Raw genomic sequence first — 15,488 nt, 5'->3', positions numbered from 1 at the left:
AAGACCAAAAAAAAAAAGACAAGCTTCCCCTGGATCCCCTGTAGTTCGCACCCTTATTGACATAAATGTTCATTGGAGGAGCCAACTGTTTGAAGTGCAGCTGATAAAGAAGGCTGATTCGTTACACTCATTCTGTTAATGTCATTTTCATTTTTAGGATTTTTCAGACTTACAAAGACTGTCTAACATGCTATTCAGCATTGTTTGGTGTAATTTCCAACCTATTTTCTGTCCAAAAAAGCCACTGAGATAGGCATATTTTACAACCATGACATCAAATTTACTTCACCATATGTGTGATAACATTCTTCTCCCTACAATTTGCTCAGCAGTGTGGTGAGTGATGATGCACCACCTAAATGCTTGCTTTTTTTTTTTTTTTAATTGGCTGGAGCTGCGCGCAGTTGGTCAAACTTGTTAGTCAAGAGAGGAACAGAGAGCGCCCCTGTCACAACGGGGACACCCTCACAATGGGCGTCACAACGAGATGATCTGTTTGACTTGCACCGAACCTGACCGAACCTCACGTCAGCGAGATCTGCATGCACTAACAAGCTGAGGCAAACACAGATGGAACATAACTTTAAAAAAGACAATATGTACTTGCTTGATGGCACACATGCAGAGACATTTGACCAGTATGGATTAAGAGGAGTAAAAATATCTCGAAGTACTGTTTTGTAAGCGATAATGAGGCACTTGTGGTCAACAGTGGCCACGCTTGGGCCCAATTAAGAGGGACTGACACAAAGTTGAAATATTTTGGCAGAGTCTTGTATAAGAGGTTTTTTTTTTCTTCTTCTTCTTCTTCTTTTAAAGTAGCTTTCTATCACAGCGCCAAAATTGTATGTGATTGGTGATGTGGAAGAGAAGTGCACCTTGGGGATTTAACAAGATCTGAATAAAAAGCATCATCATGATGCTCAATCCAAAAAAAAAAAGAATTTTGAAAGTTTTAGAATAATATATAGGGGTTTTATTCCTTTAAGTCCTTTTTTTGAACAAAAAAATGTGTTTCTCTAAGTTACCTGCCACAATTGGTACTTTGAACTGAACATTAATTGGCAACTCTTGTGGAAGTACTTTCAATTGTGGCTATGAAATGGTCCTTCTGAAGGTTATTTTTCTACTCCCTATCTTTCATGAATGAATACAGGGCTCCTTAAAAGAGAGGTCATTAAGACTTGCTGGATTCTGATTGCTCATTAAACAGCAGTTCTTATGTTGCGCATTAACATGGCTGAAATGTTAATCCGTTTAAGATCGCGGGGATCAAGGAGTGTTGATACATTTCGCCGCCTGCGGAATACTGCTAAGTAGAGGAGTGTCAGGTGAATTAAATTAATCCTGCAATAGATGAACAATAAAAGATGGGAGCCTGACTTTTTATCGCCGTTATTTGTTTTGAATTCAAAACACGAAACTCTGACATGTTCTGAACTAATTACACAAATCAGGGGGGAAAAAAGCCCCCCCCCCCCCCCAAAAAAAATCTCCTCATCCTTAACTTCACCCTCCTGTGGCTCAGGTGATTAAAGTAATGAATGGACCCATAGTGTGAATGGAGAGGAACAGGAGGTGTCAATTAGACCTACAGAGAGACTCGCACTCCTGCTCGGAACATTTTAAGAGGACATGGCAGTGTGAAGTTGGGGAAAGGGCCCTAAGGCAGTCGGTGAAGTCAAAGCCTTGTAAAACCGTTACGCAAGGACACCTGAACTCATTATCAACATGCTCAACTTGTTAAGTGACGCAAGGACTGATGGGGCGATATACAAAAAGAGGGAAATAGGTTGGGAGAGGAGAAATAGAGCCGAACAGCATTTACGGATGAAGAAAAACCTTCAAAGAGAGGAACAGATGAGTTTGAAGGGCGCTGGAGTATTTGCCAATCACTCAGTATGGTTACAATGAGGGGAGGATGAGATGGACAGAGAGATAGAAGACATCTGTGGGGTTTAAGAAGTCATGCACAATACTTGCTTGTCCCTCATTTGCCTTGTTTCTGATCCTTGCGTCTCTCTGATCACGTCCTAACTCATGAGGCGAACAAAGCAACCGTTCGTCATTTATTTGATATGAAAGTTGAGAAGCAAATAGGGAGTCGAGTGACCTCAGAGTGACTCCAGGCCAGCAGAAAGTTGAACATGAGTTCACGCTGCAGTTTTTTGTTTTTTTCCCCGTTATATCCAAATGGAATGTTCAGATGTTCTTCAGCTGAAGCCGTTTCGTCTTCTTATGTCAACTTCTTTTAAGCCATCTCTTGTGTTCCCAGTCACCTTGTTCTTGTTCTCTTACTTCCTTTTTTACCTGTGTATTTTAAGACTCACACTGCCTTTCATCAGTTGTCCTACTTGCTGAAATGAACGCGCGCGTGAAGGCGATGACGTTTCGCTTATCACTGTGGAATTGATGTTGCTGAATTTACGACACTCGAAGGAAGCGGCGGCACCCGCATCTGTGCAATGTGCAACATTTACCTTCATTTTTCAGCATAACTGCCAACTTTTGGTCAGGAAAGTGTGAGAATTTTGAAAATGTGCAAGCCCTCACTTATTCCATGGAGTATGCCTGACTTTTGCTTTAATTTTTCGGAATGTTGTACATGTTTACTTACAGGCTATGTTTCCTGTCTGTACAACTAAATGGAGGGTTAAAAGAGGTCTTTATGACATGTCAGGGTCTCTCTCTCATCCCTTCTCAAGTCTTAGTTCAGTTGCGGAGGTTAATCAACTGGTGAGAAGTCTGATTTTACTTGCCTTTATTGTAAGGTGCTGCATTTGAAAGGATGTGTGTTAATCACCAAGGTAGTGTCAAAACCAAAACTGTATTTGGTCCTGTTTCATTCAAGCAAGAGGAGAATTGAAATTAAATCAAGAATTGGGTGTTTCTGCCTTTATAATCCCTCCATTGAATTTGGTGCACGCAAATGTACAATTTCCTAATAATGACTCATGTCGTATGAGTCAAATAACCCCCCACAACATGATTTCGAAGCAGTGATTAAACTCAACTTCGCTTGTCGGTTCTCTGAAAGCTAAGTAGCGTTGGCAAGGCGAAGTGTCGACAAATGCGTGCCAGGAAAATCTCCCAAAACTTTCACTGTGTAACATGGGTTTCTACTTACTGAATACATATCACATATGAATTCCATGTCTGCAGTGTCTTTTATAGTCGTGCCGAGCCAAAGCAAGAATAACTATCACCAGTAGCTGTCATGCTTCAGCTATCATGTGGGTTTTTAGAGAAAAAGCAGCCTGCTCTTGCTACAATTGTTGATGTGTGGCCGAGTTATCATGTCGTGTCTCCCAGGAATTACATTCTTATGCAGTGATTCTTTTGAATTTAAAGTTTAGTAGTCCATCAAACGCCCTCCTCTCCATCATCTCTGCTTACACACAGGCACTCTCTCTCCAAAAGTCTTCCCTCAGAAAACCTTTTTTTGGCACGAATGGCTGAGAGCAAAACAATGTAACTTTTGATGAGCAGTGCCAACAGTTGCCTGCGCCGTCACAAGTGGTAATTACTAGATGCTGGTGCATTTAATTCTGTTGATGTCTAAGCAACGGGGGTTCCACTCTATTATAAAGGGAAGGGAGCACCATTTGAAGGGGAACAGGCTTTTGTGTCAGAACAGAGGAAATGAATCATGCCTCCAGACGGCATGGTTCTGCTGGCGTGAAGAACCAAGAAAAATCTCACTCACAGATGACCTTTCGCATCTGAGGCTGGTAATCTGAAATTTAGTGGCTAACGGCTACCTCTGCACTAACTGACATACGCATGAAACATGTACTTTGGTTTGTAACCTCAAAGAATTTGACAAAGAGGTGAAACAGAAAGAAGCTGCCCAAGATGGCAGAATGTGTGACATACGTTTTGGTTCCGAGCTTTCTGTCTCTTCTTCTGGCTACACAAATTAGCTTGAATATTTATGATACGGCAGACAGCAGGAGTAGTGAACGTTGGCACCTGGCAATGTGATCGAATTGCATTATGTATAATGGGACTAAACTGCGTTAAATGACAGGTGGAAAGCAAAGAATGCATCGGGATAGCATATCAAATGACTTCAGAAATAGATATTGATACTCCTTTTGGTGATACTAGGCTGCAACTGGACCTCGCTGCATTATTTATCCATCTGAAAATGAGCAGCAAAAGTGCTAATTGAAAGGCTTCCTTCTTCTCCAACTTCAAGTCCAACTATAACAAGCATAGCCTCAGGGACAGACATTTAACACCACTAATTTCTCAGATTAATACTCATTCCTACAGTATGCCACTCGGTATTGGTAGGACAATTCTGTCTTCCCATAGTATTGGTAGGGTAATGGCTATACTGTCCATGTGCAGAGCCCCTCCCTTGGATAAAGGGATGGGTCTATGATGGCATTACATTGAAGGTCAGCTAGGAAAATGGACGGTGGTTTCACTGACATAAAAATGTGCAGTTTTCTCATGAATACAGATAAAAACGAGTCACCTAGAAATAATAAAAACAGTGTCCTGAGAATCAGTGCAGCACTACAGAATTAAGTTGAACCATGTCACTCACTGACACCAACCACAAATGTAGCTGAAGCATATTTTTGTCTTTAATCTTGAGAATAAAAAAAAAAAAGCACAAAGCCAGCTATTTGTCTCAAAAACCTAGTGCATGTTTCTCCTTTTCCTTTCCCCCAGGTGTTAAAAGCACATCAGGCATCACTCCTCTGCTCATCCTTTCTTTCAAAACCTCTTCCTGTTAAAAGATGAGAGGGAATGTGTTTATAAATGTTTTAAACCTTAAGGGGACATGTTTTATACAGCCATCCGTCCCTAATCGCCTACTTTCTGAGTGTGACTTTAGAGATGCACACACTCTTTCCTCGCACTATCTGGACCAAAAGGTGGAAAAATAAGGGTTTTGTATCTTCACCGCACGTGTATATGTGTGTCGTTTGTGCTAAAACAGTGGACCAAAGGCTAGCTGTAACGGAAGTGGCTATCAGCAGACTGCTTCCTGTTTTGATAAGAGCAATGTGCTCCTTAAGGGAATCTCTCTTCCTTTCATTTCTCATTTTGTACTGTTATTTCAGCCATTTTTTTGTTAAATATATATTGTTATATTTTTCCTCTCCTTTCAAACTTATCTAGCTCTGTTATAATGAAAAACATTCCCGTGTCTCCATCTGCTCCTCGCTGATACAAAGGCTCACTGATCACCGTATCAGTGCGACTCACTTCACCGCAAATAATTGGGAGGAAGCATGAAACAATATGGCTCACATGAATTCAAAAATGCCCTCTTCCATCGATATGATCTTCTTAGGCTCTTATTTTATTGGGGTTCTGGTTAATACAGCTGTGAGGTTAAGTATTTTTTTAGTGTGTGTGTTTGTGTTTGTTTTCATTTGATCTTGTGAATGAGGTGGACGTAGCCCGTAGGGGAAGCTTCAAGCAAATCTCTAAAGCCAACACACACAGATGCTATTAAAAAAAGGGCTCAATTGAGCGTAAACCTGCATATACATACGGTTTATACTCTTAGTGGGAATTCAAGTCAATCTGTGTATTGTATTTTGCAGGACATATATTGACAGGGTTGTAAAGGAACTACAACTACATCAAGGAATCTGTCCTCTGGGTATTTGTGTTTGTGTGTTTCTCTATTTGCCTCCAGTTTTTTGGCTGCATACTTTCCTTTCCCCTCGGCTATTGTCAGCGTTATCAACTTACACCTTCAGGCAGATATGTATGCGTTCTCACGCTGTGGTGTTTTTGCAAATAAATTAAGAGTTTGAGCCTTTAAAAAAAGATAAAAAATTGATAAATGGGGTGTCTAACTTCCTCTTGGTTTGTTTTATGGTTTTTATCCTGCTGTTACTCTAAAAGTTAGAATTAGGCTCAGATTGTAGATGTGATAACTACAAATTCTCAGCAAGTTTCAGCCTTAAGCAAAAGTCGATATTTAGGTAATTTTGTCGGTTGTAGAATTTTAATGTGCTTTTTAGTAGCATCTACTTTATATTTTGAAATTTTTATCAACATCAATCTCTCATGGTAGCAGTTAACATCTTCAGTTAATCAGCTAAGAAGTGAATCAATGCCTCATTGAAACTTTAGGAGTTTGTATCAACATGTCAACCTGCAGCTGAAGAATCTCCACTGATGCACTGACAGTACAGTCGACTCAAACTTGTCAAAAAGTTGTCTACGCTCTCCAAGTGCACTTCCAGTCATCAAGCGTAAATATTAACATGCGTGTCCGCTTGCATTAACCAAACACCTCCTGTTAGCACTCACACTCAAAGCTCAGTTTGATTCTCAAAGGAAGTATTCAGTCGTCTCCATTGCATTCATTCTGCTTGTTGAGCTTGTGCCGATCGCCTCCCCAGCTCCTACGTAATCTACCTTTTTATTTGCCCAAATATATTTTGACACGAGTAAGAGCCAGTGGGGATTTGGGGACGTGGTTTGTTCTTATTACTTGTGGCATTTGGTCATTACGCATACTACATGTGCAGTTATGGTATTTAAGGTGATTTAGTTTGTGCTTATATTTACTCTTTCTGATCTGGTTATTCACAGTTTATGTATTGCTGTCAGAATTAGATATGGATTACTTAAAAACCACTGTACCACAGTATTGCACAGAAACCCTCCTCCTCGAACGCATAGCCTCTCAAAATTCTACAATTAACTTACAAGCTACCAGCCCAGACGTCCATCCATCCATTTTCTTCTGCTTATCCTATTTAGGGGTGCGGGGGGGCTGGAGCCTATCCCAGGGCAGGGCCAACACATAGAGAGAGACAACCATTCACACTCACAGTCACACCTACGGTCAATTTAGAGTATCAATCAGCCTCGTCCCCTCTTGATGTCTTTGGACTGTGGGAGGAAGCTGGAGTACCAGAGAGAACCCACACAGGAACAGGGAGAACATGCAGACTCCACACAGAACCTGGAAAATTCTTACTGTGAGGCGACAGTGCTAACCACTGCAAAATGTGCCGCCCAGCCCAGACATGTATATTCTTAAAATGTATTTAGAATTTAATAAAACAGCATTTATAGCCTCAAATCTTGGACCCCAACATCACTTTATAGTCCCAATCATTTATTCCATCAGTCCAAAATGAAATAAATGATTCCTAGTTCTTGTTAACAGATGTGAGAGTAAATCTGAAAAATCAAGCTAACAGTAATAGATTTTATTCGTGTTATTTGGGCGGTCCAAGATGTGCTGCTCATACAGAGTTAACAGCTTCTCTCTGTGCTCCTCATTGTCAGGCTGTAGTTACCAAAAAGTGACCCTATCAATGTGTCTAAGTTCCTCTTTTTTGCTCTCATGTCCCACTCTATATTCCTCTCCCTCCCTTGCTCCTTCCTTCCATTTCTATCCCTCCATCACGCCTCTCTCTCTTTAAAGCGCACAGCGCGTGCCTGCGATAGCCGCATGTCTTGAGCACCTGTCAGTAGTGTGGCGAAAGCCTGTACTTAAATCTGTCCTCCTCCAAACTACTTTATGAATCTCACAAAGGCGCAGCCTCCAGCGCACAGGCTGTATACGTGTGACCTTCTAACTGTTTCTTTTGAACTATCTTCTAAGCTCCTCTGCAGAAGTGAATAAATAGTCTAATTTAACAGTGAGTATATATCAGGTTTGACTGACTACCTCCAGTGCACATCATGTGATGTCTGTCCTTCAGACTGCTCACCAGCGCCTGTCAGCTGATCCGATATACAGTAGGACTGTCTGCTAGTGGGTCTGCTTGACAGACATTAATTTTTTTTTTTTGAGGGGAAAGAAACTGCTGCTCTCTTAAAGCAAAAAAAAAAAAAAAACAAACCCCAAAACCTTTCTTTACTCTTGGAAAAATCCATTGGATATTCAGGAAAGTACACTTGAACATCAAATGAGGTAACTGATGTCAATTTAGCTCCTAACAGTGCAGATGCAGTAAACTACACCCCTCTGTCAGTCTGATTCAAAGACAACTCACACACATTTCAGTGGCTTTGTCTGCGCCATTTTTTTTTTTTGGATAAACTGTGACTGTTTCATAGTCAATGCTCATGCTAATTTATCCCTTATGACACCATCACTTTCTCCTTCTTCTATCTGACATATTTTGTAGTTGGATCCATCCCCCCCATGCTGACAACCTGAAATGTGATAAATGACTTTTCCTCCCTCTCCCTCTCTCCCTCTCTCTCTCACTCTCTCACTCTCTAGATGTATATCCAAACCACCACCTTGACCATCTCGCTCAGCCTCTCGGCTTCGGTGTCTCTGGGGATGCTCTACATGCCCAAGGTCTATATCATCCTCTTCCACCCTGAGCAGAACGTACCCAAACGAAAACGCAGCTTCAAGGTGAATTCAGCCAAAGTTTGCACGATGAAATACTCAGGGGCTCGTATACTCTCCAAGTCTTAAATAGTTTGACTTCAATGTTGCTGAAAAATTAGTTTTATTGGAAGATGATATATCTCACGAAATGTTCAAAAAATAGAGGAAGGATATCAAATTTGAGCAAGAAAATCGAAATAGGCTTATTTTATGTGTAACACGTTTCCGAATATGCATGCATGATGACACAGGCCATTGTGACAGCTGCCACCATGTCGGGGAAACTGACCCAGAAAGGAGGCGACCGGCCCAACGGAGAGGTGAAGACTGAGCTCTGTGAGAGCATGGAGACCAACAGTGAGTAAGAGAACACCAAAGTCTTCTAACTATACATATAAAAAAAAAAAACCAAAAAACTATATAAATCTTTAACAGCAGATATTTAACACAAACATCTAATCATCTGCTACTGAATACTTCTGGTGCTTGACATGTGGAGATGTCACAACACAAGTTTATGAGCGCTTGTAATGGCTTTATATATATATATATATATATATATAACAGATTTTATGTACTATAATAAAAAGTAAAATGATTGATAAAAAGTGTTTGTTATACAAAAATAATGAGTTTTAGCATAGTAGGATTTTAATTTCATAAATATAAATGCATACACGTGCACAATAACAGATATTTGACAAGGCATCACCTTGTAACAAAGAAGACTATTAGTTAATGCTTAGTTAATGGCTAATAAGGTTTAGTTAACATTTGTCAACATGGAAAACAGGTAGATTGGGTAATGTTAGGGTTAAGGTCAATATAAAGTGTTACATATATCACATTTTATAATAAAGGTCACAAAGAGCATTTTTAAATGGCTAATGCCCAACAAGCACTCTTAGCAGTAGTTAGCACTAATTAAGCATTAATTAGCAATTGTTAATGTTTCCTTACCAAAAATTGTCTAACTATGCAAGTCTGGGGAGGTTAAAGTTTCTTTGATGATGGTAGTTTCACTTTAGTTGCGTGTCATGAAGAACTAGTGCCACAAAAACTTTATTTCCTTTTTTTTATTTTTTTTAGTGCGCAGATGTAAGTTTTTTTATCTGCTTTCATTAAGGGACCAGTTGTGTTGTGGCATCTAGTTGTAAAGGTGCAGATCGTGAACTGAGTGCAGTCTTCCCTCGAGGTTAAATTAGCCATCCAGCAGAAAACAGGAAACTTTGGTAGAAACATTTATTCCTCATCAATGATTTCCATTTGAGAAACTCCTCACCTCTGTTTACTCTAGTTTTGTTTCCTCGCCTGACCTGATTTCATTTTGCATCCCGGTGTTTTCATCTCTTCGACGACAAGATTTCCACCTCATGTTTATCGCGGGTTTTCCCTAAGACTAGGAAAAAACACTTTCACAGCAGTGCCCTCTTTAGCATTATCAAATCGTTAAAATCTGACAAATCCATTTTGAATGACAGGAATGTGCCTGTTGGTTCACCTCTGGTGATGTTTTGGTGCGAAAATGTAATTAAATTTAAGGAAAGATCATGTTTTTGTTTCCAAAAATCATTGGTGTTAATGCTTGCAAGCAATATTTGTAGCAAAAAGCAACACAAAAAAAAAAAAGTTTCTCTTCTGGGCCACTGTAGCAACATGATGCACAGCAGTGGTGGATGAAGTACACAACCAGATTTCTTGGCAATAAATTCTTCTGTTCGAACATTAATTCAGTTCAAGTGAAAGTTACACTTTCTCTCAAGTTTACGTAAAAAGTTGAAGTGAAAAAAAGTAAATATTTCAAAGCGAGCACTCCAGTACTTTAACTCAAATTAACATTTGACTGGAATTGACTCATTTCGTCCACCACTGGTGTGGAGTGGTCAGATCAGTGGAAAAAGAACCGGCTCCAGAGAAAATATTGGTGTACTAAAACACAAGGTTGTTGATACGCTAATAAATTATTATTCTTGAGTGCTCGATTCCTGCCCGCCAAATCTTACACACTGGTCCTTTAAGTAAAATTAATTTCACGCCTGACTTTTTTTTTTTTTTTTTTTTTGCATCAGTCATACAGCATGGTTTGACACTGAAGCTGTTAGAGCCGCTTCAAATCTTTACTTTGTGTGTAGCTGGTTCTCCTGTGTCAGCAGTCTGCCGATGAAATGACAGGAACTTCGCGTGCGTGTGCGCGTACGCGTGCTTGTTCGCATCAATCAGTGATTGAGTGTGGGAGCATTGGTTCGTGGCCAGTGTTTGTGCATGTCAGCCTTGATGAGTTATTACATGTGCACATGCATGTCAATTTTGTGACATAGATAACAGGTTGCAGACCTTTTGAGGGCAAAGCAAATCCTCCTGTCAGCACTCTATTAGAATTAGCTCTCATTTAGCTAACAGACGAAATGCTTTGTCATCACCTGCTTCACTTTTTCAAACAGTTTGCATATGAAAAAAGATCTATATTGAGCTGACAATTTATTTTTCAGCCAGGGCTTTCTGCCCTCTCAGTGGGTGACATTTTGTTTGAGAACGTTCTTCAGGAGATGTCAATAAAACATTTGGATATTTGTCAAGTGTGAAATAAATTGATTTTTTTTGGTTTATTTTCCCCCGTTGATCATGAGCCTTTTCTCCGTGCTGCGGCGGTGTGATTGCAGGAAATAAAAGGGTTGTATGAAAGCATCAATGCCGCAGTTAGAGGCCCTGTGGTTGCTGCAAAATCATTGACATTTTCTATGAAATGCTTGAGGGGACACAAGACATAATGGGTTTGACGAAAGCCGCGACGACTCAGGTGGACTGTGGATGTAAAAAAATGATCTCAACTGCTCTTTCTTTTCCTCTTTACCCTCCTATTTCCTGCACACGCATCTTTTTTTTTTGTCATTTCATTTTTTGCATCTCCACCCCTTTCACCAATTTTTCAATTTATTTTTTTCTACTCATCCTCACACACGTGCACACTTCATGCAGCTTCATCAACTAAGACGACATATGTCAGCTACAGCAATCACGCCATCTGAAGGGGACCACAGAAGATGGAGAGGGGTGTTGGTGACAGAAGAGGAGGTGTGTCAAACGGAGGAGAAGGAGACGTCATTCTTAGCCAATCGGCTGAGGAACCCGGTGGACACGCAGAGCGCCCAGTGGAATCCAAGCATGAGACATTTTGTATTGTTGCGCATCAAACCACAGAGAAGTGGGACCACATCAGCCAGTTAGTGTGCCTGCTTTCCTGCCGCTCACAGCTCATTGGTCCTAACATATCTGTTTTAAAAAAAAAAGAGAAAAAAAAAAAGAAAAAAAGAGACTGACATCATGAAAAACGTGACATACCATAGGACACTGTGGTGGACACATTAATTATGAAAACCAACAAAAAAAAAAGCATAAAAAGAGAAAAAAAAACCTCTCAGAAACCATGTAGACATTATATCTAAAAGGGCAAAAGGTTGGGTCCGTAAAAAGAGATTTAACAGATTTTAAAAAGATATTTAAAAAGAGAAATGTAAGAGAAAAATCTATGAGACTCAAAACATGTTTGTTGTTATTCTCTTCTTGTAAGTATTTTTGTGGTCGTGAAGATTTTTTCATTCTTGTCTCACCGTTGTCTGATGGATCGCCCTTGCATAATGAGATGAGTGTGTTTCCTCCTGCTGTCTTGGCTGGCTGGGTTGTAGCCTCGGGTTGTGAACCTGTAAAACGCCATGGTTGAAGCATGCCAGTTTTTATACAAAAAGGAGATTTATTTATAATAAAGGAATGTTTTGCAAATGTGTAGGTTGGTGGTGGTGCTTTTGAACGATCACTTGCTGAGCTTGTTAGCTAACGTTCCTGCACATGGATGCTGGGTACTGCATTTTATACTTTAAATGTATGTAGATATGTACGTTGAATAGAGAGATTCATAGAGTATTAATCAGGTAGGAGGAAAAATAGTTATGTTGTCTATTAGTGCTGTCCCACAACTTTATATATATATTACCCCGGAGAGAACATTGGCTTCTCCAATTTCTGAAATGTTTTTTTTGTTGGAGTCTTTTTGAAATTAAGGATTCCATTGGTCCTAAACTGGGCTCATACCACAGGACTTTTCAAATCAAGACCACACAGTACAGGATCTTGATGAAGGTGTTTGTGCCGGAGGGAGCAAGCGCTCCACCTCACGTCAGCGGTCACCCACACTCTCATGAGGAATCGATGTCAACAAAATACGGTACAAGAAGTTGCTGTTGTGACGCTTCGAAAGAGAGAAAAAAACACAAACAGGTAGACAAAAGTATCTGGATGGAAAAACCGGTCAGCAAGGGTGTGTTGGGTGAGATTTAACTGACTGTTTTACTGGCTGTAAGCAGTCGTACCTCGTACTATGTTGCTCGGTGACACATCAGAATTCACCGTGATCACTTTCTCAGGCAGTTTTAATGGAAAAATAAAAGAAATGACTGAAATAACAAGCAGATCTGTTCCCTACTTCACCTTACCAGATTGTCTGGGCAGATCAACATTGCCCAGCAGCCATGAGTGTGGAACACCCCTTTTATTGTTGGAGAACCGAATCGCCCCCAATATCCTGTAGTGCTTGTGCCCACCGTGACCAGTTAGTATATTTTTTTTCCCCCACATTCAATTTTCAGTTTTTATGTTTTTGCCTTGTGGGCTTTTTATGCGGACGTCAACTGGAATCAAAGGTAGAAAATATTAGAATGTAAGCAAACCCAACAAAATGACTTCTTGACCGTGCAACCACAGCCGTCGGGGGGGGGGGGGGGGGAATACGGTAAAAACAAAAATTCAACAATAACATTGCTTTTTATTTATAGACGGGGAGACAAACATTCTTCTTTCTCAAGTAAAACTTTGAAAAGTCTTTTTTTGATAATCTCTGAAATTATATACATATTTTCATTGGGGAGCTGTTTACTGACTGTGGTTATAGCGCCACCTAACATTCTGGAGGTGTATGGCATGGCTTAATTAAACTATTATTGATACACTCAGACTTTCATCAGCATTGTTTCAATACAAGGTACGTTATAAAAGCCATCGCAGAAAAAGAAGAAGACAAACTTTCCACATTTTATTAAATTTACTTAATTTTATTCGATGTTTTTGTCACTTAAGCTTGTATTTAAAAGTACAAAGGACACAAAGCTAGGTTTTATCGGTTGCTGTCTGTACCACAGATGTTGAAGTATGAGTGTAAAACTGTTCACCACCGGGGAACCCCGCAAATTGAATTCTGATGATTTATTTATTTCCATTAAATGCTGCTACATCTCTTCTGCCCTCCTCTTCAACCTCCCTCAGCAGCATAAGGTGATCTCCCTACAGAGATTTTGAAAATAGAGAAACCTGCCAGAAAAAGTGACAGAGAGAGAGAAAGAGAGAGAGATTGGAGAGGCGGCGGATAGAATTCCCCCCTCGATACACCTATAACGACTCACAGCCCACCAGATGTCCAGTCTTCAAAAATACATGTGAGCTAAGAAAGAAACAGTCAAGTGCATCAGTGAATCCATTCTTGTTGGAAAGGAACAATCAATAGTACTGAAGGAAAAGTGAAAGGATAAATCACACCATTTACTCGAGCATAGTGAAGCCTACACAAAGATGTAAGTTGAAAAGGTGTAAAAGTCAGTGTGTGTTTGTGTGTGTGCGTGCGTGCGCAGACCTGAACGATAGTAATAAGGTAAAATATGTCTGAAGATATGTGCGTCTTGTGTTTTCCCAAAAGTCAAATTCTCTGTTGTCCTTGAGCAAAACACCCTATCGCATTTCAACAAATCCCATGAAACTCGTAAACAATCAACTTGATTCTACTGTAAAACAATAGCGGCGTTTTCTAGGAATGGCAGTTTGGTAAAGATGAACCCTCAACATTAATAATGAAATATCTGAGAAATCAACAGGGGTTTCGTAATTAAACATAATTGAATATAAGGATGTTATTTCTATTATTATTATTATTATTCTTATTATCGCCATCAGATAACCAAATATTTCATTTTCAGAAAGCAACTCTTTTTCTCGTTTGTTTGTTTGTTTGTTTTTTATTGTGAAAAAAACAACGCCTGTGTAACCTTGAGGGTTTTCATTCCTGCACATCCTCTAAGGTCACAAGAAATGTCAGGAAATCTACACCTGAGGCGGATGTTTGCACCTGCAGTAGTCCCGCCTGGGGTTTGACTCGACGAGCTGTCTTAACAAACGCAGCGATGTGGTTAACTAGGGACCTCATTTGTCATCCGTCTGAAAGTACCCATATAATCCCAATGTTTGCTAAAAGAAAGCAGATGGTGGATATTTTGACCTTGCCGTCAAAAGTCACAGCTGGTTTGTGTACAGGATGGATTTGGTGTGATTAATTAGCTTAGAACCAGAATGACAAATTTGGCAGTGCACAGATGTGGAAGGCTGACATTCTGCCAACGAACCAAGTTTTTCTGTTTATTTCTTTCGTTTCTGATTTTCTTATTTTAGATATAAATCAATTTTGTTTGTCTTACAAAAGACGTGCTTCACTTTGGTTTTTCTTACATCAACTTGCATCTTGCTTTACATTAAATTCCAATGCAATTTCAAGTGACTGGAGACCATTCGACCGGCTTTCGGCATGAGATAATGATGGAATTGTCATTTTTGTGTGAACCCTCCCTATCAAATTTAATTTCAATCAAGCGTGGAGTGAATCACTATAATCATGCAGTAAAATACCTACTTTAGTGTCCAAAAAGAACGTTCATTTTATTTAAATCATAAGAATTAGTTGCTGTTTAGTTTTGCAGGTTCTCTTTCGTCAGATGCGACGCGACATCTTCCAGATCTGAAGTCAAATGTGCATCACTGCTTGCCATCTTTTTCTGGGAACACACACACACACACACACACACACACATGCACGCACACACACACACAGGAACCAGCATGTGTGTGTTCTCTGAAGTGAAAAAAAGCATGTCAATTATGAGGTGATTACTTCCAAACATTTCCTGATCTATTAACCAAATTGCTTTTGGTCTTAAAAACTGAACGAGAAATAGTCCCATGTTATGTTTATTCAGTTCATTTCCTACATAAAATTGAGGAGATGAATTATATTTCCGGGTTATCTTTCCATCCATCTCTTGCGACTGCAATCCCT

At 39.9% G+C, this 15,488-nt stretch overlaps 1 protein-coding gene across 5 annotated transcripts in view; it reads left to right on the top strand.

Moving 5' to 3' along the window:
* The window catches only part of grm8a (glutamate receptor, metabotropic 8a), a 308,183-nt gene extending 296,042 nt beyond the window's left edge, over window positions 1-12,141 (top strand). For 2 of the 5 annotated variants that reach the window (XM_086202203.1, XM_086202202.1), the window contains exons 12-14: window positions 8,225-8,365; window positions 8,593-8,698; window positions 11,318-12,140. In XM_086202203.1, the coding sequence (XP_086058329.1) occupies window positions 8,225-8,365; window positions 8,593-8,698; window positions 11,318-11,367 (297 nt within the window). In that variant the 3' untranslated portion in view covers window positions 11,368-12,140. Of the gene's footprint in view, window positions 1-8,224; window positions 8,366-8,592; window positions 8,703-11,317 lie in introns of all 5 variants that reach the window. The other 3 variants (XR_015112503.1, XR_015112502.1, XM_086202204.1) reach the window with 3 other exon arrangements.
* The last annotated feature ends 3,347 nt before the right edge of the window (window positions 12,142-15,488 follow it).

The sequence above is a fragment of the Aulostomus chinensis genome, chromosome 4 (genome assembly GCF_037954235.1).
Source record: "Aulostomus chinensis isolate RoL2024-O1b breed Wild chromosome 4, RoL_Achi_v1.0, whole genome shotgun sequence".
Classification (NCBI taxonomy): Eukaryota; Metazoa; Chordata; class Actinopteri; order Syngnathiformes; family Aulostomidae; genus Aulostomus; species Aulostomus chinensis.
This window is presented reverse-complemented; position numbering and strand designations above follow the sequence as displayed.